The 24,310-nt window shown below is 33.4% G+C and overlaps 1 protein-coding gene across 2 annotated transcripts in view; it reads right to left on the bottom strand.

Annotated features, from left to right (window-relative positions):
* Positions 1-2,669: 2,669 nt before the first annotated feature.
* Positions 2,670-24,310, bottom strand: part of lpar1 (lysophosphatidic acid receptor 1) — a 129,366-nt gene continuing 107,725 nt past the window's right edge. The window contains exon 4 of one of the 2 annotated variants that reach the window (XM_087268986.1): positions 2,670-3,343. In XM_087268986.1, the coding sequence (XP_087125112.1) occupies positions 3,042-3,343 (302 nt within the window). In that variant the 3' untranslated portion in view covers positions 2,670-3,041. 2 annotated transcript variants of the gene reach the window in all.

The raw sequence follows: 24,310 nt of genomic DNA, 5'->3' as shown, positions 1-24,310 counted from the left end.
TGCAAAAACCTCTAAATGCCGTCTGAAACTTTCCTCTAAAATTTGCATTTTTATCAGGCTCCTGTGTGTATGTTCAGTAATATCACTTTAATGGCAAATAATAAGTCATTTTCCTGGTCTTTAAAGTAAAATATCTCAGCATAAACAAAGGAGGCTGAGAAAAATTTTCAATGGAAATTTTAGATGGCACCTAGAGGTATTTGCATCTGAAATCTTCAATAACTTTACATATATAATGTCTAATGGTCTAATTATCAAAAATGCAGTTTAAACGTCCACATATTTTCATGTATTTATTTCAGGTAACTGAATGTTGTGCAATCCTATCATATCTATAGTTATTTAAAAATGTAAGTTATTTTAACTCAGAAATGTAAAGAAATATAGTCTAAAATTGATTGTTTGCATCTCCAAATTCTCTTTTTTAGAATCTTAAAATTCCAAATGTATTAGATAGAAAAATAAGTTGCAATTACCCTTTTCTCCTCTTTTGTTTATATCCAATTGTGGAAGCATGGCATCAGATTTATGTAGCACTTCATTTACTAAAACATTGGTCCTTATGTGTTTATTCAAAAATGATGAGTGACTGAATAAGGTTTCAAAAAAAGTTGTACAGTGGCCGAAAGAGATAAACATGCTGCAATTTGCTTCATCCATTTGACAGCATAAGGGCTGCAAATCCTCACAACATGAACATTGTCCCACAATGCAAACAAATTAATAAATTGTTCTACATTTTCTCACACTTGCAAAAAGAACAAAAACATTGCAGATGCCGCTGTGACTATTGCTTAGTAAACTTGCTTAGTAAACTTGCACGTGATCTTAAAAGGTGAGTTTTTTTTTTTGTTTGTTTGTTTATTTTAATATACTGATTCCTTTGTCTTTATTAGCTTAAATAATCATGTCTAAATAGCTAGACCTGTAACGTTTTAGGGTCACCTTTGAAAGATTTCCATTGTTTTTCTGAGCTATTTGAAAGTGTTGTGAAAAATTGCAGGTGTTTTTGTAAATTGCTTTTGTTGTTAGAAAATGCAGCACATTTTATATTTTATTTATTTGTTTGCACTGTGAAAAAAATGCAGTGCGTTTTTTAAAAATGTTTTTGCATTGTCACTATTTGCAGCATGTGTGCTGTCAAACGGATAAAGATCTTTTTGTAATTTGCTAGCGGTTTTGTAATTGGAAGTGTTTTTCTTTGTTGCACGTTAAGCTTTTTCAGCCACCATAAAATTTTAAACACACAAAAACAATAGCTATACCATAGTTCAAATGGTATAACTTTAAACAATAAACAATCCCTTTTTGACTAAAAGATGAATATATACATATATTACATACAAACATACATAGGTATATGAAGTAAAGACGCTTCTATAATTTATGTTGAGCCGTAAGAAATTCGAAAAAAAAAAATCAACATGGCAACATTTCATTTTGACTCAAGGTATGTTGAATAACTTCAATAAATCAGTCAGATTTCTGTACTATTAATCTAAGTTCATAAGAATGTACAGAATATGTTTAAACAAAATATTTCATTAAGTTGTTAGAAATTTACTTTGACAAACATGTTAAGGCACAGCTATATTGGGAATGATAGAAATTCTTTTTGTGCGTGTCACAAAAACGTTGAATTGAAAAATTTACTGTTTCAAGTCACTGGTGTATACGTTTACCCAGCTTCACATATCTATTTTAGGATACTTGCTGTGTGAAATTTGAATTCAAGCATTTTACTACATTCTAAGCCCTTTGGACTCCTAAATCATATATTTGGCCGAGAGACATGTTTTGAGGGTTTTATATTTGGGATTGTAGGGATGAACCTGCAGTGCAAAAAAATAAAAATAAAATAAAATAATAATATTTATAAAAAAAAATCAAGTACTTTGCATAAATCACCAAAAATATTTCCCAGTGGTCCCTTACACACTTTTTTCTTTCCATTGCAGATTCACTGGAAACTTCACCATATCCTTCACTTATTCACCTGCTGTACAATATAAAAAACTCTTACAACGATCAGTCCAAAAATTACAACTAGCTAAAATATCAACTCATTCTTACTCCCAATTTTTCATATGGTCCGTTTGAGCCACTTTTTAACACGTTTGGTATCACTTTTTAACAGTACTCCAATATTTTCAGTTTTGTCAGATCCAGATATATTTAGTAGAAATTATATGTTATATGCATTTGCATTTTCTTTAGATATTTATAAGCACCTTATTCCAACCTAACCACTTCTCAACAAAAATGAACACTTGGAATTGTGACATATTTCACATATGTAACACTCTTAGCTTGTTGTATGTTACAACATAACTTAAAGCCTGCAAAAATACTGTTTTGATGCGAATTAATGAAATAAAGTTTATTTAAAGTTTATTATTTATAAGGTTTATTATTATTGTGGCTGTGAAAACTGAACATTTTACTAGGTGGTTGTATTACCCAGGCAAAGTAACACATAAAAATACTAATCAATTTGATGTCAATACAACATCAAATTGACATCTACTGACACCAATCTCAAATTGACGCAATTACCTATTTACAGTCCTGTAATCACTTTTTGACATCAATATTAAATGTCAATTTGATGTCATTTTGACATCAAAGTAGTTTGCATTCATTATCGGGATACAAAAATCCAGTGCAAATTTGTAATTTGTTTTATTTATTTTAGTTTGTTTATTTTGGTAGTCAAAAGGGCAGTGTGTGGATGTCTAATAAACATCTGTATTTTGACATCAAATCGACTAGTGTTTTTGACCTGTTTTTGACATCAACCCGCCTGCTGGTTTATTACGTGAGAGTGAGAACTTGCTGAAAACACCAATGTTTTCCATAATACGGGAACAATTATAACTGGCTTCTTAAATCCACCTGGATTAGCCTTTAAATAGTTCAATATAGTGTCAAAGACTGACAAAGCGAATCAAACTTCATAACCACAAGTCTTTTGCTGATGAAAATGCCTTTTTCACAGTCTCTTCTTGCGTATAGTGAGTCGATCTGGCCCCTGTTGAACCTCAGACCACTGAATGGTCATTATGGTGAGCGCTGCTCAGAACCGTGTGGTTGATGGAGGATGCAGACCGGTCGGACCCCTCGGCAGTACCGTTCACGTTCTCCTGTCGCTGACAGCACAGGATCTGTTTGAATGTGATGCTCATCTCCTTGTCCCGGTACGAGTAAATGATTGGGTTCATGGCGGAGTTGAATTCCGCTAAAAGAAGAAAGAATTTTTCGTAGGTCAGGACGTTGCAGTTGGCGCAGACCACGTCCAGCAGAAGAATCACCAAACCGGGCGTCCAGCACACGATGAAAGCACCTAAAAAGAAAGAGAAAATCAGTGTAACTCAGTATATGATGCCATTTTTATACTCAAAAAAAATATTTTGCTGCTTTTTTAATCAAATTATTTAAAACAAGTTGAAACAACACAATTCTTGATTTTTTTGAGGGACAACTTAATTATTTTATGTTCAATGCAATTTTTATTTTAAAATATACAGTGGGGGAAAAAAGTATTGAACACGTCACCATTTTTCTCAGAAAAAATATTTCTAAAGGTGCCATTGACTTGAAATTTTTACCAGTTGTTGATACCAACCAAAGAAATCCATATATGCAAAGAAAAGAAAATATATTAGTTCACAAATTAATCAATGTATGTGTAATGAAATTAAATAACACAGGGAAAAAAAAGTATAGAACACATGAAGGCAAGGAGGTGTAGAAAGGCAGTGAAATGCCAGACAGCAGCTGAAATGTCAGTAGGTATTTAGCAAGCCTCTGCCCTTCGTCATTGTAGATTAATATTAGCTGCTTCAGTCCAACATCTTCATTATTAGGATGATGAAGATAAAACCAGGGTGGACATGTCAGCAAGACAATGATTTACAACACAGACAAGGAAAATCTCAAATGCTTTCAGAGAAAGAAAATCAAGCTGTAGAATGGCCCAGCCAATCACCTGACTCAAATCCAATGGAAAATACAAAATAAAGAACAGATTTGAAAGATATAATCACACATTATAGAAATAATTCCAGAAAAAGTTCAATACTTATTTCTTCTACTGTAATACTGTAAAATATAACAACAAACAAACAAACAAAAACACATTAGGTTAGGTTAATCAACATCGGGACAACATGAAGGAATTGTGTGGAACCAAGTATTTTTACAGTGTATGGAGTTTGGTGTACTTTGTAAACAGGATTACAATTAGCACAGCGGTGTTGTACTGGCTCTGTAGTTCTAGGTTACCATCTAAAACCCTTATGTCTTTAGGTTTTTTTTTTTTTTTTCTTGTTTGTTATGGGTTAGTTTACATGGCAATGGCTTGCTGTTACATTTTCCAAAAGATGCCCATTCACTTAATACACAAATATACTTCATTAAACATATACACATAGTCATCACCTAGATACTATATAATTGCAGGTTAACTATGTATACATGAAATATCTTTAACTGTTAAAAGCTACTAGTTACTAGTAAATTAGTTAAATTTTTAGTAACTACTAAAGTTCTGATAATAACCCTAATTTTTCTGAATTTGATTGTAATGCAATAATGTGCACCTTTTGTAAAGCTGCTTTGAAACTATAATTATTGTGAAAAGCGCTGTACAAAACAAACAAACAAACAAACAAAAAAAAAACATTCTATTTCGTCAATAGGTGAAGTTTATTCCTTGCCACTGGCTTGCTTGGTTTGGGACTTGTGGAGTTGCACTTCGATGGATTTGCTCTTCAGTTTTTAGACTTTCAGCTGTGAAAATTAAGCCACACTAAACTGAACTAAACTAAACTAAACGTAAACTCTATATACTGGACTGATAGTTTGAGTTTACTACAACTTCTATGTTAAGTTGCTTTGACACAATCTACATTGTAAAAGTGCTAAAAAAAATAAAGATGAATTAAAAAAATAAACTTAAATCTAATTGAATTAAGCCATGCCAGGCCAGTAGCTGGTATTATTACTGTGTTTTCAAATACTTATTCATGAATAAACACTTAATACACATTTACAATATGTCTCCATTTTGGCTATTTTCATTGGGTTTTGGACAGTCGACACTTAAATGATGATTATAATGCATTAGCATTTTAAAACCATCAATGTTTGTGTTTTAAGACTCCCAAAACGCTCTTGTCCTGTAAAGGAATGTCCAAAACACATTAAAAAGTTTCCGTTTTGAAACAAAGCCATCACCTCATAGTATATGGCAGTGGATATCTGGATTTTCCATTACTAACAGAAATTAAGGCAGGTATTTTAGTGCTTAATTATTCCTCACAGAACCTTTTCTGGTCACCAAATTTCTCCTTTTCCTACCAAACACAATGCTTTGGCAATTTTGTGGTTATTGTGCATGACAGAAACACATTTACACGACCACTGCTCATCTTGTAGACAAACGCAGCTGCTCTTGAATGGTTTACATCACTAGAAAGTTATGCGGAGACTCTCAGCAGATAGATAAACTCTGAGCTGTTTCCAGCACAACTTTGCCACATGTTTTGCTCTCATCAGAGAAATGAACAGGGGGGAATCATGAAGACTGAGTTGAAAGTAAGCGATCACGATACATTTGCATGCCAAGGACATATGGATCATTGCACCCAAACTTCCTGTTTATTTCAATCAAAAACCTGATGCGCCTTCACATTCACTGTTGCCTTGAGAATAATGAATATACAGATAAAAAAAACATACTTGAAATAAAGATGATTTCCATCTTCACTGTGTGAACTGAAGTTGTTTAGAGTTTCTTTTATATGAACAGCTTTGAAAGCTAATTTGAAAGGTTAGTGTGCATGAGCTTGTTTTAAAGGTTAAAAAAACACATTCCAGAAATGTGGCTACACATATTGAAAATATGTCTTGGGCAATTTTTACACATGCATATTGTTTGCTTTGTTCCAAAACAGGGATTAAAGCTTATACAACAATGCAGTTTCATGTTGGTTTGGTTTGCTTTTAAAGGGAAACATTCTAAAAGAATCAAACTTTGTCACATGCAAGAAGCTAGCTTTGACCTCATTAATTCGAGAGCATCAGTCCTTCTAATATGTTTGTAAAATTACATAATGTTGTCACTAAATTTTAACCTACGATTCATTGGTAAAAAATAAAAATACACTGCTAATTTTAATTTGGGTGGCATGGTGGCACAGAGGGTAAGGCTGTCTCCTCACAGCAAAAAGGTCGAGCCCAGGCTAGGCCAGTTGGCATTTCTGTGTGGAGTTTACATTTTCTCCCTGTGTTTGCGTGGGTTTCTTCTGGGTGCTCCGGTTTTCCTCACAGTACAAATTCACTTGTTATAGGAGAATTGGGCAAGCAAAATTGTCCATAGATTACGTACTGGTCTTCCAGGTGGGGGTTGAGCGTTGGGCTAACGACCCACTTTGTTAAAATTAGATGTTACGAAACATCAATATGGTGTGGCTAAATATCGACTTTGACATAAATGGCTCTAGGAGTAAGTATTTTTAATTTCTTATACATAGCATAGTGCTTCATTGTCATAAAGCCTGGCTTAGTCTTGGCATACACTTTGCGATTTCCAACTGTACAGCAAGATCACATGTGATGTAATTCCAAAGCTCTCCATTCATGTGCACACTTTTACTGTCCGATTGTTCAGCAGTGACCTGAATACTCACACCATCCCTGCGTTCCATTCAGAAGGACACATACCTATGCCCTAATCCCATCGAAAGGTTTAACATACAGAGTGACAGCTTCAGAAGAATTAAGGGGGTAGGAGCCAACACACTTCTGAGTCATCTTAACGAGACGATCAAGGAGGTGTGCGTTTGCCACTTAGAAAACACGCTTGAAACGAAGAGTAGATTGTGAAGGCTGCACCCTACCTACTTACTTACATTTGTATGTTCAATTTTCCTTTGTTTTAGAATAACTTCATTTATAACTCTTCATTTTACTTATAACTTTATTTACAAATATTACAGTACTTGCTTACAGAAAAATGCAATATATGTACAGGAAATGTCAAACTTCGAGCATTCAGTTGCCATTTTGTGACACCAAACTATTTCACAAAGGATCAACTGTCTATCATTTGTACCCTTCAAAATCCTTCATTCCGAAGTGTCTTTTGAAGGGACCAGTTTTGAGCACTAAGAAATAAATGTACGCGTGCTGTCACTGAAGTGGTACCTTTTCAAATGGTACACATTTGTACTTAAAGGGTCTGGTAACTCAAAAGTATATATTAGTACCTACAAATTTTAAGAGAAACACTTCTGTACTTTTTAGGTACTAATATATACCCTTAGGGTATTAATATGGACCTTTTAGGTACAAATATGTATCTTTTAAAAAAAGTTACCACCCCAGTGATAACTCATGTACCTTTATTTCTGAGAGTGTAGTACCCTTGGGGTATTAATACGGACCTTTTAGGTACAAATTTGTACCTTTGAAAAAGGTGTCATTCCTGTGACAGCTTGCGTACCTTTATTTCTAAGACTCTACGCCCTAATCCTTTCGGAGGGTCCCTCGGAAGGGATTAGAGCAAGGATGCCCAAACCCGGTCCTCGAAGGCCAGTATCCTGATTATTTTTGCTCCAACTTCCCTCAACACACCTGACTCCATCTCTATTACTATAGATTAGAGCTGCACGATTCTGGCTAAAATGATAATTGCGATTCTTTTGTTTCCAATAAATATCACGATTTTCTTACGATTCTGTGGATGTAAAATAAAGCTTAATAAGAGTTGGCAACCATTATTGTTTTTCCCAAACATATGGTAAAACAACAATAATAATATTATGTGTAGGTCTACTGGCTTCTACAAATAATTCTATTCTACTTATTATAATTCTGATGTTGAATTATGTTTGAGATATAGGCCTATGCTTGCAATCTGTCATTGACAACATTATTAGACCATTTAATTCACTGGTAAAATCAACATTGTATAGGCTAGAGTGGTTACTGACACTGTAAACATTTATTTTCATGCACAGCTGTGTGTTCGCTATAAAAGAAAAAAAACATATCAAATGCTTGTCACAATCATAACTCTAAAATGCGATATGATTATTTAAATGATGTGCATGCTTTCGGTTTAATTTTCACTGCTAAGTGCTGTTCATACTTTGCACGCGGCTCTTAAATGATCACTCTGTGCTACAAACTAAATATTGTTTACAACTTTATTACCTGTTATTCACAGCCTATGCAGGTGGATAGCAGATGGCTAATCTCGCTTCTTCGTGGCATTTTGACACAAAAATGCGCGTCCAAATTTAGGGGGGCCAAGCTTGTTGATGCAGGGACTAGTGGAAGAGTGCTCTTTTAATGGAAATTGATACCGCACGTTAAATGGAAAGAAAAAAAACCTCCACATTTCGCAACGCAGGTGTCTGTGGTCCTTTAAATGTTATCAGAAATCACTGTTTACATGGTAATCTAAACTCTAAATCAGAGTATTGTCTTAATCATAATAAAATCGGAGCATTTGTGTCCATGCACGTATATTGAAAGTGCCAGATTATGTCAAAGACAGTGCATTCCTCTGCCTTTGAGCCTTCAAATGTGTCATTGAGTTAGATGTGTTTCCCCCTTACACGCAAGTTTTGTAAAGCATCTGCTTCACGTCGCTGTGTCAGAATTCTTGCTTGTAAAAAATATGCTTTAGAACGCTTAATTTAAGCAAATTTGATGAACGCGATCATGCATGCTAATCTGAAGAGAGTCTCTCTCGCTCACCGAATGCTCTGTACTGCGTGCATTGCGTGCATCCATCCGTCCCCTTAGCATTAAGAACAAACACCTAACATCGCTTGTCCGTATTCCTCAAAGTTGTTTAGAAATAAAGATTTAAAGATGGTGTGACAAGGCGTACATATGTGTGCCCTTTGATGCACCCTTTAATGCTTCTTACATCCTTGTCGCAGCACCAGTGGCACCGAAATTAGGCATCGAAACTGATATGCTGATTTGATCCGGTATATATCGGTTACAAAGGTACAGGTGCTAAAATGGCACCAGGTTTCGATACCCAACCCTAATTGGATGTGTCGATGTCACTGAGCAATGTATGTGAAACAATGAAAAGACTCGTTCAGCCGCCTTTGCTTCTCTCCTGAACTTGAAAATATGGATGGCTATGGATGACTACCAGATCATTTGTTGTCATTACAAAACATTTGTAATAAGCTGCTTTGATTTTTTTTGAGCCTTCATATGTACCGCTACAAGCTATCATGGATGTTATTTTTTCCCTCTGTCCCCCTTGTTTATGGCCGACAAGCTTTTGTTATCAGCCATGACCACTTGGATGATGGTCTTAAATACAATACTGCCATCAACTGTGATATTAAATCAGTCTGATGTTCATATAGCAAACTCTGATCTCATCAGAAACCCTGATCTCTGCTCTCGGAAACATTTTACTCAATTTTCTTAGCTAATATTTACGTCATCAAATTAAGTATGAAATTTGACATTGCTTAAGTTGGATTACAATCGACCAAAACACATTTTTGATTTAATTTTGCCCTTCTGAGTGATTCTGTGAGTGGTATTATTGTGATATGATACCTCTACACACATTTCCTTTCACTACTGGATGAAATAATTTGATCTACTATATCTCTAATCGGTGACTTTTGTAAAAGTAATTAGTCTGATGGATAACTGGAATGTTTGGGTTGAGTTTTGCTTCACGTGATCAACAGGAACACAATGGAAAACAAATATCATGGGTATGTATGAGGTGAAATCAAGCTACTTTGATTGGTACTTTTAAACAGCACCAAACGTTATATTAAATGTACATATTTTATTAAAAAAAAGGCATTTTGTTAAGGTATATTGACAGTTTAGTTATTCTGTACAGTTTTAACCTACTTTCGAAATGTCAAATCTAAATGAGGATATTGGTTAGGTACAAATACCCCAGTAAAGACCCCCTCATCCTTCATTAAAGCTTGCTTCCACTTTCAAGCTGAATAAGCAGTTAAACTGGCAGCTGCTCAAAGCTTTGCTCCGTCATAGAACAGGATTTGGATTTATTACTTCCTCAAAGGCTTATTAACACCATCAGGCACAATGACTGGGGTGTTCAGACGAACACTGCACAAGATTCAGGCTTGGAGGTGAAATCGTTTTGCCAAGTTGTGTGAATGTTGGGTTTGTATTTTATCGCTTTCCTTGACACAGGAAAGGAATTGGCCACATCTGATGGAAAACAAGTTTCATGCCCTGATTGCATTGGAAATGAGAAGTCAAGCGATTTATTGTTCAACTGTTTAATTGCCAACTGTTTGGAGTGTATAAGGCTATATATATATATATATATATATATATATATATATATATATATATATATATATATATATATATATATATATATATATATATATATGTATATATATATATATTGATTGGTGTTTGGGATTTCTAATACGAGGTAGATGAGACTATTTTTTTTTTTAGGTTAAGTAGGTATTGGTATGTATATGCAATATTTTATAAAAGCTCATTTTAAAATAATGAAATCACTGAGCTTTGAGTTAAAGGACAAGAACTAAAATAAATTCAATAAAAACATTGAGCATGCATATGCTTCCTTTGGACTAATTTTTTTAGGAAACGTGGGGTACTTTCTTATTTTTATGACACTCAAATTTATGTGCCCATCAAGCAAAATGATAGTGCTGGGTTATGTGACTAAATTGCCTTGTCAGATATTAAGGTTTGGATGGAAGGCGATTGTCTTTGGACCATTAAAGGCTTCTGCGTTAAGCACACGTGTATACACGTGGTCGCATAGCGCTCGCCGTGGTCGTCGGTGGCGCTGACACATCCCTCTCAAAAAATGTAACTACAGTACACATCGCAAAGATGCGTAAAGCAAGCCATGTGATTGGTCGGCTTGATATCACTGACGAGAGCTAGATGGAGCAAGTGTTTACAAGTGTGGAGCCCTGTGCAGGAGTTCTAGATAAAGTGTTGTTTTGTTTACTTTATAGTTAAAGTTGTTGCACGTCCACCGTTTTCTGCCTCAAAATGAGCGACTTGTACAATAAGGTAGCATTCAGAACAAAACCAAACACCAGCGAAGAAACTCGAAAAGGAGGAACATAAACACCTACTACCAGCTAGCGTATCTGAAGTGTCATTGCATAGCAACACAAACAGCGCACAGAAGTATAAATGCACGGCTACGTGTATTGCATGCACCGTGGGTTACGCCGATCACTCAACGCAGAAGTATAAATTAGGCGCTGTGTCTGACCGCTTGAATTAAACGATAGCCAGTTTATCTGATCATGTAAAGATTTTAAAAAATTTAGTTATCATCTTTGACTTTGCCCTGATTTTTAAAAAGACGGTTAATGAACTAGTTAAGATTAGTCAAAGACAAGTCAAAGGCTGTTTAACCTCTGCTGAATTTGAGATAGTATTACCCATTTTACCCTCTGGTTGCCGGTATGTTATAAAAATGTTTAAAATTAAAAAAACAATAATAATTTTTAAAAAAATTTTGTAAAACTTTTTTTTATATTTATTTTTTTTTAAATGTTTAAAATTTTACACTTTGTTTTTAAGGTTTTAAATGGTTTGGCACCTTCTTTTCTATCTGAACTTACTGTTAACATATGTCCTAGATGTGTAGTCATCAAATCAGAAATTGTTAAAAGTTCCCAGATCAAAGTTAAAGAAAAAGGGTCACCAGGCTTTTTCCACTGTGGACCCTAAATTGTGAAACAGTCTACCTCTCTCTATTAGAATAAGTGCTACTAAATCAGTTCTTAAGGGGAAACTGAAACTTCACCTTTTAGAAAAGACTTCAGATAACGGAGTTTTGTGAGCTTGCTATTTTCTGTTCCATGTTGTATGTATTGTGTGTTGTTTTATTCCTTTTCCTTTGATCACTTTAACACAATTCTTGCACAGCACAATGGTCAACAACAGTTGTCACTTTTTGCGCTTATAAATAAAGTCTAAGTCTAATATCACCATAAAAGTATATTGTAAATAAATAATATATTTTACTAGTGTTACAATTTGATGTATTTCTAGAGGTTTGGAGAAAAAATTAGTTTTTTAAAATTATATTTCTATATATATAATTTAATAAAATAAAGACTATTAACACAACATACTGTAAGTTTACCACACTCCCTAACTAGCTAAAATCAGGAGATAACACTTGCCAAAAGAAAATGGTGTCCTTCTCTCTACAATTTAACAAGCTTAACAAAAGAGTTGACAACAACAAAATTAAATTGTACAATTCTAAATTTCAATTACAATTGTAAAATTATATTATACAGAGTAAAAAGAAAATTAAATCAGAAATCTCTACAGCACATCAGTCAGTTAATAAATGTCCCTTTTCCTAAAATCCCTGTCATCTAGCTACAGTATGGTAGCAAAATGTCATTGTTAGCATTAGCATCAGATTTTCACAACATGGTCTTTCTCGAAACCTTAGTTCAAACAATCATTTGCAGCATCACAAAATCGGAAGTTAAATTGCTGTACTTGAATAAAGGCCTACAGTGTGTTTTTAAAGTGAAGTTTTAAAGGGTCATTTAAATGAATCTGTTCACTAATTGTGGTCACACTTTACAATAAGGTTTCATTAGTTAATGCTCGTTAATATTTACTAACATGAACTAAACATGAAGAATGCTTGTACAGCATTTAATATTAACAATTCAACATTTACTAATGGATTACTTAAATCCAAATTCATGCTCATTAACATTAGTTAATGCACTGTGAGTTAACATAAACAAACAATGAACAATTATTTTTATTAACTAACGCTAAGTAACACGAACAAATACTGTAATAAATGTATTGTTGTTTGTTCAAGCTAATAAATGCATTAACTAACACTAACCTCTACAATCATATTGTAAAGTATTACCCTAATCGTATATCCACTATCATTTAGCAAAAACTGCATGATACACAGTCACATGACAACCTTTAACTCACATATGTCCTCTAAACACAAATGATTCATCTTTAGCATCTACAATTTGAAATAATCAGTGTCTATCAGCAACAGTGATAGTTATCTCTGCAAAACAAGCGCTATCTTCTTCTCTTGCAAACTTGACAACACATGGCCAAATGTTTGTGGTCAGAAATATGCACTACTAGCAGGAGGCTGATGGGAACTTAGTGCGGCGGCAGCACCTGTGGAAGAACTCAGCGAATGCTTCACATAGTCAACGGCAGATTTAAGACTGCAGCGTCTGGCAGATGTACGCTTATTTGTTCTGCCCTCCCAGATGGACTGCTTTTTCCTCAGAATGTTTAAAGATTCGACACATTTAGTCCAAAACAGATTTTCTAATATAGTGCATTAACAAGTGATGTTTCTTTTATTCATTAATTTTCCTTTAGCTTAGTCCCTTAATTACCAAGTGTCCCAACAGAGAAAGGAACCTATAACTAATACAGCATATGTTTTATGCTGCGGATGCCCTTTCAGCTGAAACCCATTACTGGAAAACCTGTAATGTTTACTATAATTTAAATTGTATGTACTGTATGTATAAATGTATAATTTGAATGTACTGTATATACAGTGTATACTACTTTATATACATACACATACATACAATTAAAATAAAAGACACATTTAAATATATATCTCTGTTTCTCCACATTACAGTTTCTAGTCAAATGTACTTTTGTTTTGTTTTTAATGTAAACTGCTAATGATATTTATTTTAAGTGTAAAGTAAAAAAAAAATGTTTATATTAACTTAAAAGTACTTTAATATTTTATTTATTTATTTATTTTTAAGAGTTCACACTTAGCTGATGATTGATAAATAAATCGTGTTTGGCATGCTGTCCCAAGAGTACATCGGTAGATCCTCGAGCCCAAGGCTCCCTTCTGTTTCATCAGGAGAGAGGAGAGTCTGAGCTCAAGTAGGTCTCGAGAGCTCCTATAAATTCATTAATTCGGCTTATTTTCTAATTTTCAAGGGTTGCCATGGTGTAATGAACCACCAACTATACCAGTATGTATTTACACAGTGGAAGCCCCTACAGTCTTAACCCAGTAGTAAAACACTCATGTACTATGCCAATTTACTACATGTCTTTAGACTACAGGAGGAAACCGAAGTAGCCGGTGGACATGAGCAAGGGGAGAACATGTAAACTCCACACAGAAACGCCAACTGGCCCAGCCAGGGCTCGAACCAGTGACCTTCTTGCTGTGAGGCAACAGTGCTAATCACTGTGCCGCCATGTCACCCTATCCTGGATTAAGCTAGGAAAAAAGGAACGAGTCAGTGTGGATGGGGGATTTCTTCAAGGCAAAGATGACTAAGGTAAGAAAATCTGGTTATTTATGTGCGTTTGGATTCGGCTCATTGTTAAATCATGAAATAGATTATGTGGGACCAGTCATGGCCAATCATAACCATGTGGTCCTCTCGAAATTAGTTAATCAATTAACTTATTTCAACACAGTACAAGTAACCATGTACTAGTTTTCACTCCAGAAGAGATAGGAAATCCATATTTGGTGGATTATCCCTGATATTCATATAAAACATGTTAAATGAATGAATCAATGAATGAATAAATACATACTGTACATACAGCTGAAGTTCTAGCCCACGTGAATTATTTGCAACCTGTTTTTTCCCCCAATTTCTGTTTAACAGAGGGATTTTTTTTTTCAACACATTTTTAAACATAATAGTTTTAGGAACAAATTTCTAATAACTTAGTTATTTATATAATATTATATATAATTTAATTTTATCTTTACCATTATGATAGTACATAATATTTTACTATATATTTTTTCAAGACTTCTATACAGCCTAAAGTGACATTTAAAGGCTTAACTAGGTTAATTAGGTTACCCAGGCAGGTTAGGATAATTATGCGAGTCATTGTATACCATTGGTTTGTCAGTAGACTATCAAAAAATATATAGCTTAAAATGGCAATTAAGTTTAACCTTAAATTTTTTTTTTATTGCTTTTATTCTTGCCAAATTAAAACAAATAAGACTTTCTCCAGAAGAAAAAAATATATATATCAGACATTCTGTGAAAATGTCCTTGCTCTGTTAAACATCCAATGGTATATATTTAAAAAAAAAAAAAAAAATTGAGAGGGGCTAATGATTCTGACTTCAACTGTACACACATACATGTTTATTAGTTTTATGTATAATTTGCAAGAGATGTTCCCTAAAACAAATTTTACATATTACTTTTACCCATACATAAAAAATAAAGTAAATCCATACAAACTGAGATAAACTTTTAAATTGTAACTTTATATAAACCTTTATGTATAGCATTATGCAAAATTAAGATTTGGAAATTGCTATTTTATTATAATAAATAAATAAATGTTCCCCTTGTGTTAGTAAAAAAGCCTACAATTTTTAAAATAAAACATAAATAAATGCCCCCCTTGCATGAGTAAAAAAGCCTTAAAACTACAAGTCTTATGTTATGCTAGTTTATTTTTTGTAAAACTGTATGGCCAATTGTATGAATAAAAATATACAATTTGATAAATTTTTATTTGATTATTATAATTTTTTTTTTATTAATTTTATTTAAAAATTACATTTTGATAAATGTTGTATGGGGCAAAATGAAAAACAAACAGAATTTTATGTAAGGACCATCTTCTATAAAGATTTTGTAACACTTCCTACCATACACTGCTAAAAAAAAAATCTATTATTTTACTTTCCAGCAGCTGGGCTGGCAAAAAAAAAAAAAGTACCATAAAATAACATGTTAAATGACACAAATGTCCTTAAATTTTAATTTATGGTACATTTCTGTAATTTAATGTTTGTTATTTAACTTTTTTTTCCGCCAACGTAAAATAATAGATTTTTTACAGTGTACATATAAAAAAAGAAACTAAATATTTGATTAGTAATGTGCATTGCCATTGTCTTCATTGGACAACCTTAAATGCAATTTTCTCAGTATTTAGATTTTTTTTTTATGGAACAATCATAAACCATGTTTTCAGATTTTTTGTTGTATCTTTGCAAAATATTGTCCTGTCTTAATAGAAAATGACACTTTATATACTTCTATCATCCTCATTTGCAAATCATTTTGTTTAAAGGTTTATGTCAAGTAATTAAACAAATTCGTAATATAAAACCATCTAATCCAATGTCAATATGAAGTGATGTTTAATAATAAAATGTGCTCAACTATGAAATCATTGCTTGTTCTTGGACTGTGATGTCTATATTTCTATAAAATGTTATTATGTGCGATTCTGGGATTCGCAATGGGCAAGAAGCCAATAAAATCAACAAAATCTTTACACAGATTAAAAACGCAACAATCAGCTTTTTATAATCTGTGTTTTTTTTTTATTTCTGAGCTGCTCACTGCCTCTATGTAACCACCATAATGGAAAAACAGAACTTGCACATTCATTTATTTACAATTTTACCTCCATGCCATGTAAGCACATCTGAGATTGTCATGTGATTTGATAATGCTGATAAGACAAGAGTCAATGGCCAGGATAATAAAAAGTCACGCATTGAGAATGAAACGCCCAGCTGTTTTACGCCACATGAGTCCCGATGTCTCGTTTTCTTGAGGAGTGGGAACTGATCCAATGATTTCATCATCATTGTAACTCTGTTTTTGAAATATGCTCCATACGCCCTTGAGTAACTCTCAACAATGAGTGAGTCATGCCTTTGAGGAGCTGCAAAACTGATTTCACTTCAGGCCGAGGAAGTGTATTTGTAAGTGTGAGGAGACACAGTGTGTCTCATTGTTTCCTGGAAAGTTGTTTTGGGTGGATAGTAAAACCTGAATTTATATCAGTGCTTTATACATGTGAGAGTTGACATCACAGCTAAAATCTCACTAGAAAACAAGCAACTGGTCTCAGAAAAACAATATTTTGGTAATACTTTAGGTAGCAATTAACACTTTTAACTACAAGCTTCTTACCTACCTATTATTAGAATATTAACTGTTTATTAGCACGTATAACCCCAGTTTTACAAACAACATTTAGGGCTGGTTAAATTGCATGTTTCAGCTCCCTCAACTCAAAACAATTTGCGGTGAGATGTCTTAAAATATGTCACTGTCATTTTTTTTTGTCTCCAGATGCACACCAGTAATATATTTTTAAGGCTATTTTTATGAATGTGGCTTTATGGCTTTATAAATGTTAACAATGTTAATAGCTATGCAAAAAAAAAAATAAATAAATCAGATCTGAGAAAAATATTAGATTTGAACACTAAGCCCTGCAGTGTGACCGCAGCCTCAGATCATTTAAATCCAAAAATTTTTATTAAAAAAAAAGTAAAAAAAAAAAAAAGAATTATATATATATATATATATATATATATATATATATATATATATATATATATATATATATATATATATATATATATATATATAATGTTTATGCCTCTTTGAGAAAAGTGTATAAAGTGTGTAGTGAGAGGTTTTACAGCCTTAAAACATCTATAATAAATGTAAAACATAAAGTTGACAACTTTTCGGATTTTGCCTATATTGCAGATTATTTTTAGAACATAACTCCCACAAATAACGAGAGACCACGGTACATCGAAGCTAAGATCAACAATTATAAAAGTAAAATCATGTGAAGTATTATAATATTTAAGCACCAATTACACACTGTAATTGCCATGTAATAATGTATTATCTTCAGGGTCTACAGACTGCGCTTTCATTCAGAGCACTTGCTCTCCATTCTCCCCAGAGGTTGAAGATAAGCTCTGCCCGCTCCAAACAACAACAGCACTGTTTCCTACACTGTGCTTGAGCAGCGGAATGGAGCGCCATGACTGGGTCTCTTTTTTTCCGGGCCAGGCTTCACTGGGGGAGCCGGTGAGGCTTGACACTGATGCAGTGCAAGGCAAACAGTGGAACTGGGAGCAAAACCACTATGACAGGCTCTCAGCTGTAGACTAGTCAAGGGCCACATTGTTCGCTGACATCAATTTGGCACAATAGCGTGAAGGGTAACATCTTACATCACAAACCAACCTGCAATACTTTCACAGTTATATTAGCACTGTACATCCTTTAAATGAGATATTTCTGTGAATTTATATTTAATTGTCTGCCATCTGATGCTTTAATCAAATATAACTTTTATCAATGCCAATTTAGGGTATTGCAAACACAAAGGAGGAATAAATAAATTAAAAATTTAATAAAATTAATTTAAATAATAAATTAATAAAAGAAAGAGTCCATTAGACAATTCTAAGTTTGTCTTTATTTAACAGTATGTGGTTTGATTATGTTGTCTATTATTTTCCTCATTATCTATTTATTTAGCTTTTCCTTTTTTTTTTCGAAAAATGACAATTTCAATATTTAAATAATTTTTTTTAAGTCAAGTTCAATATAGTTTTGTTTACAGAAAAATAAGTTAATAGTAGATTTCGTCTAAAACAAACTAAAAATATTGGTAAAATAATCTGCCAATTGAAAATCATCTTATATCAAACTGAAAATGTTTTACTTTCCCCATTAGTAGGTTATTTTGTTTGTTTTAAGGAGAAAAACACATAATTTGTCGTTTTTTATGAAACAAAAAATGTTTTATTATACTTATTAAAAAAAAAAATGCTTCTTCATATTACAATTTTTAGATATCCGGACTAAAAACAAGACAAAACCCAAACTAAGCTCAACAACTACACTGTTTTTGCAGTGAACACGTAAACATTAGTTTTCATTCATTCATCCATTTTCCTTTGGCTTAGTCCACTTATTAATCAGGGGTCGCCAAAGCAGAATGAACTTCCAACTTATCCAGCTTATGTTCAGCAGATGCTCTTCCAGCCATAACCCAGCTCTGGGAAACACCTAGACACTCTTGCACTCATATGGCTAATTTAGCTTATTCAGTTCACCTATATTGCATGTCTTTGGACCGTGGGGGAAACCGGAGCATCCAAAGAAACCCCAACTGACCCAGTCGGGACTCAAACCAGCAACCTTCTTGTTGTGAGGCAAAAGTGCTCATCACTAATGCAGAGTTCAGACGGTATGATTTTCAAAGTAGTCGCTTCACAGATGTTTCCACACTGCGTGACTTATGTGGGGTAGCATTCCATCTGTGCTGTATTTACATTGCAAAATGGATCAGGGAAAGAGGGTTTCACACTGCATAACTTTACAATAGGAAAATCGCTGACAATGTTGTCTCGGTCAACAAACTACATCTCACAACCAAACACAAGAGTGAAGTGACATGGAAACAGCGCAAGGTCACGTAGTATACCTTTTGCTATTAGCTTCATAATGAGAAAGACATTCTTAGTCGGGCAGAAAATGTACTTATTTTGACTTTTAATGGAAATTAGCATTTTCTCTCAAACATTTTTCTTTTTCGACCCGGTTGTGGTATTGCTCAAATGACATGTCAAACAGACACGGGTGTTGCTGCCAAATTTACACTACTTACTCCTTCATTTCTTGGGTCCAAATATAGAAGTGAAGAAGTGAATACTGCTTTCTCATTGGCTGTACATGATCGCCAATGTTATTTTCAACCACACAGCATGATTTCAATTGGCGACAGCTCCAGATATTTATCATGGGTGTTGGTGACTCATTGGCGATTCTCTTAGATTGCATTTTTGATGGTTCACACTGTGTGATTGTTACTTGGACTGGAGCGATTAATAAATATTACAAAATAATCAAAATTCTGAACCAATGATCAATTTATTTTTTCCAGGTCGTTTTTTTTTAATTACTTACCCTGTGTTTTAATTTCAGGTGTTTAACTTTGATGTTCAATACATAATCATAGAAAGTAGATTTTTGTGTTATTCCTTCAGTTTTTTTTAAATCAACTAATACAAAAATATCTAACTTTTAATATGTGAGCATATTTAATGTACAAAACTTGTCAGTAAACTATGAGGGCAAATAATTCCTCAATCATAATGTTCAATTAATCAATATTTTGATTTTAGGCAAAATCACCCAGCCCTAATCTCTGTTTATGTAAACGAGCACTGATTTGCCTGTGATTTCAGGCAATAGTGATTTCTGAAAACCTGTTGGCGACTCATTGGCGATTCTATCAGATTGTGCCTTTAATAATTTACACTGTGTGATTGTTACAGGAACTAACACCATTTTGCCAGTGATTTCAGCCATTTGTCAGCGATTTGTCAAAAACTTGTCGAAATCGAGGCTAAAATCATGCAGTCTGAACTCGGCATGAGCCGTTGTGTGCCGAAATTGGTATTGTTTGTCTAAAAGTACATAAAAGCAGGAATATTTTATATTTCAAGTAAAAAAAGGACACTAAATGACAGATTTTTTTTTTTTTGATTTTGTGAAGAAATGCCGTAAATAGTTTACAGAAAAACAAAAAAAAAATTAAACCTAAAAACATAATTATAACTAATAAATACACAGAGACAGGATTTTAAAGTGGTGTTGTTGCTGTTTTTATTGCTGTTTATATATGAAAAAAACATATAATATAGAGTATTATTGTATAAAACCTGAATATATAATAAAATATAATATAATATAATATAATATATTTTAATATAATATAATAAAATATTATATAATATAATATAATATGGAAAGGAGACTGTTAGTGTTCCATTTAGGTAAAGCTACTGTTTCAGACCACAGAGAAGTGTGTGGTGTGTAATTTTGCACTATCAATAAAAGGATCTCCGTCAACAGGAAGCGGACACATGGAAACTGGCCAGTGTGAAGAGCAATTGGAGAGAATAAATTGATCCCCAGAGCCAATTTCTACGTCATAGTTAAAGGACAGATTCTCAGAGAACATATGCAGTTTGGCTCCACGATGCTCAAATTCACAATGCAGAAACCTTGCGGTCCACCAAAATGGATTAATAATCTTTTCATGTGTATTTTTTGCAAACTATTAGTAGTCAAGAGAATTGACCTTTATGAGGTTTCCCACCATTTGAATATAACATTAAATATGAGCATGGACAGTTTGTTTGTTGAGCAAGTCACTGTGGTTTTAGGCCATCTGCTTATGATTGTGATAGTTATTTAAATGCAGATATTATCTATAAGTGGATCTTTTCCCACTGCAACAATCTAAACATTCTTAAATTAAGAGACATTTACTTGAGAAGCTATTAAATTGTCTCCCGTTTTCTGAAAAAAAAAGAAAAGGAAAAGAGAAAATAATTTAACCATTAAACAAAAATGTGCAACCTTACTGTTTTTAATAGTGTTTCTTACACTAAAAAAGAAAGTATTTTTGCTACTTCAAACTAATTATTTATAATGAGCTGAATCAAAAAAAATTCTTGAGGGTTTAATGGGATAACTTAATTTGTTTATGTTCAATCAACTTAAATTTCTAAAGACAATTTAGTTAACCTAATAGATTTGTGTTGAGTTAACATGAAGGAAATATGTCGAAGCCTGTATTTTCACAGTGTATGTTAATTTAAGAATGTTTATATATTTGGGTAACCCTTTAGACAATAATCCATTAGTTAATGTGAGTTATGTATGAACAATCTTGTAAAGCATTTATTAATTATACTTCAACATTAACTAAATGCATGTTTAAAATCCATAGTTGTGCTTGTTAACAGTAGCAAATGCACTGTAAGTTAACATGAACTAAAATGAACAATACTTGACTTAATAATAACTAATGTTAACATTGATGAATAAATACCATAATTAATGTAGTACTAATTGTTTGTGCATGTTAGCACATATATTAAGTAATGGACCATCATTTTATTTGTATTTGTATACATCATGAAATGAGATACAGAACTGTAAATGGGGCGGAAGACTAAGGCATAAAAGCTAAAATGAATGTATATGTCATTTTAAAATAAACAGGCCTGTAAATCCTGCACATGGGCTGCATTCCAGTGCACATTTATATGCTCTTCCTGTGCTATTCTTCCTCCGTCTTGATAACTCAAATGTACGTCACTGATTACGCCACACAAGTGTTCACTACTGCCTATCTGAAATGGGTTTAAATCAAACACCCTAAGCCCTTTAGCACTTGGAAACTACTTTACACTATAAATGCAAGTCACTGTTGTGATGTCACATTCAAATTTGTGTGGGGCGTATAAGAATTTGGGATGTGTTTATAAATATACCCTTAAAGAGAGTATATTTGAGGAAGCAGCCATTTCTAGTGGGGGCATAGCGAATGGTTTGAAGTGCCCTCAATCAATCCCACAATGCACCAGAATTATGAATGCACAAACCATGTACAAAATACCCATAATGCACTGTGAGAGTTTGCACCCTGAATGAATTTTCACATTTAGCCGTATTGGCCAAGAAATGGCAACTTTTTATTACCTGTCTGCCTTTACACATTTCCATGCAGAACGTACTTAGGGGTTGTGTGTGTGCGCTTCTGTTTGTATGTTCTGAAGCCATTCTATAGTTTAATGTGAAGTACAGATGAATATTCACGTGGTTAAATTCATGTTCAGTTCAGCGCTTCCCTGTCAATCATTCATCATTCATTCACAATTCAAACTGCAGGTTACGTTCATGACAACAAGAAAAACTCCCCAAGACTATTTGTGCCTGTTTATTTTAATAATCAGTGGAGAAATGCAATTTTAATTTTGACCCGTAACATGGAATTTATTGCTGGTTCTACATCATGTTGTGCTGTGTCTGTTTTGAGCAGCAAAAGTAGTTGATTAAATTAATAAAAGTGAAGCTGACGGCTCAGCGCATAAGCATTGTCAATAACAGAAAATAATTTAGCCTAATATAGGCTACTCTGAAACAATAATTATATTTATATTAACATTTTATTTAACAGATCTTTTTGTCAGTTTGTGCGCTGAAGCATAAAAGCCGACCTTGTTTTGAACAGAACTTTACATCATAAATTCTTGTTTATTTTGTGGATAGATGACCAACAAAAAAACACTTTAAAAACCAACAAATTATACCAAACAAAATTAGTTTCAAAAAGATAATTTTTCAAACAAAACTAATTGTTCAGAGTCAGACATGCTTTGTTTCTCCATCGCACTCACATCAAGTTTAGGCGGGGGAATGTTTATTAAGTAAAACTGGCCTCAGACGGTTAAGTTTAGTCTGCTTCAAACTTGCAGGAAAATATCACGCTTTGCTAAAAGGCAGGTTATTTTACCAACGATTAGTGTCAATAGTGGTAGCCTAGTACAGATGTCAAAGAAAAATCCTAATATTAAAAAAAGAAAACATAAGCTGGACCACAACAGATCATATTGATGTCATAACGACTGCTCAAATAATGTAGCCTATAGTTTATAGCAAGCATCATGCTTTTAGTTAGATTGTGCCATCTATCATATACAGTCGGCTTACAGGTCTTTTATTTTTACTAAAAAATATATATTATTTGAGCACCAGAACTATAGAAACTGTTTTAAGATTGAGAAAAAAAAAAAAAAAAAAAAAAAAAAAAAAACGATTTAGTATCGGATCTGTATCGATCAATACTCAGAATTTTGGTATCAGGATCGGATCGGTTCCAAAAAAATGGTATAGGTGCATTTCTAGACTAGTCCATACCTGTCAACCCTCCTGATTTTCCCGGGATTCTCCTGTATTTTACAATTCTGTCCCACTATCATCCCGTAAAGGTATTTTCCTGTATTTTTAATCTTTTTATGAAGGGTGACAATAAACATTATAAAGCCGATCCTCTCTCTACGCAACCTATACCACCAAACCACCAGGGAATGCCCCTTGCTCTTATCTCTGAATCTGTTCTGTGCTTTCATTTTATTTAGTCATGAAAACACCTTGAAACTAAATGTAAAATGGTGTTATACCCTTCCTTTCCATTACAAGTGGTGTTGCTGCTTCTATGCAATAATCGAAACAGTCAGTTCATGTAGTGACTGTCAGATGAACTACATCACGATAAATAGATGCTGCTCCCCAAATAGATTCTGTACATGTGATTTGAACCGGAGCGAAAGTGGACACTGAGTTTTGGGTCCGTGTTTGAAAAGGCATTTACACAAAATAACATCCAAACATGTCAATCTTGGTGGGTGCTATTTTAAACACAACAAATTTTGTTATAAGTGAGCATAAACAGTCAGGAAAACATTCTAATGCTTTTGACATAGATCTGTGCATTTTCAGATTATGTAATGTAATCAAACAAAAAATCTAAATGAGATTCATTTGCTGCTTTTTAATCAGAATGTTTAAGTTATACAGTAAAGAAAAGGTTAATGAGATCT

Source organism: Danio rerio, chromosome 10 (genome assembly GCF_052040795.2).
Source record: "Danio rerio strain M-AB ecotype USA chromosome 10, GRCz13ab, whole genome shotgun sequence".
Classification (NCBI taxonomy): Eukaryota; Metazoa; Chordata; class Actinopteri; order Cypriniformes; family Danionidae; genus Danio; species Danio rerio.
Note: the sequence above shows the minus strand (reverse complement) of the source record. Positions and strands in the feature narration are given on the sequence as shown.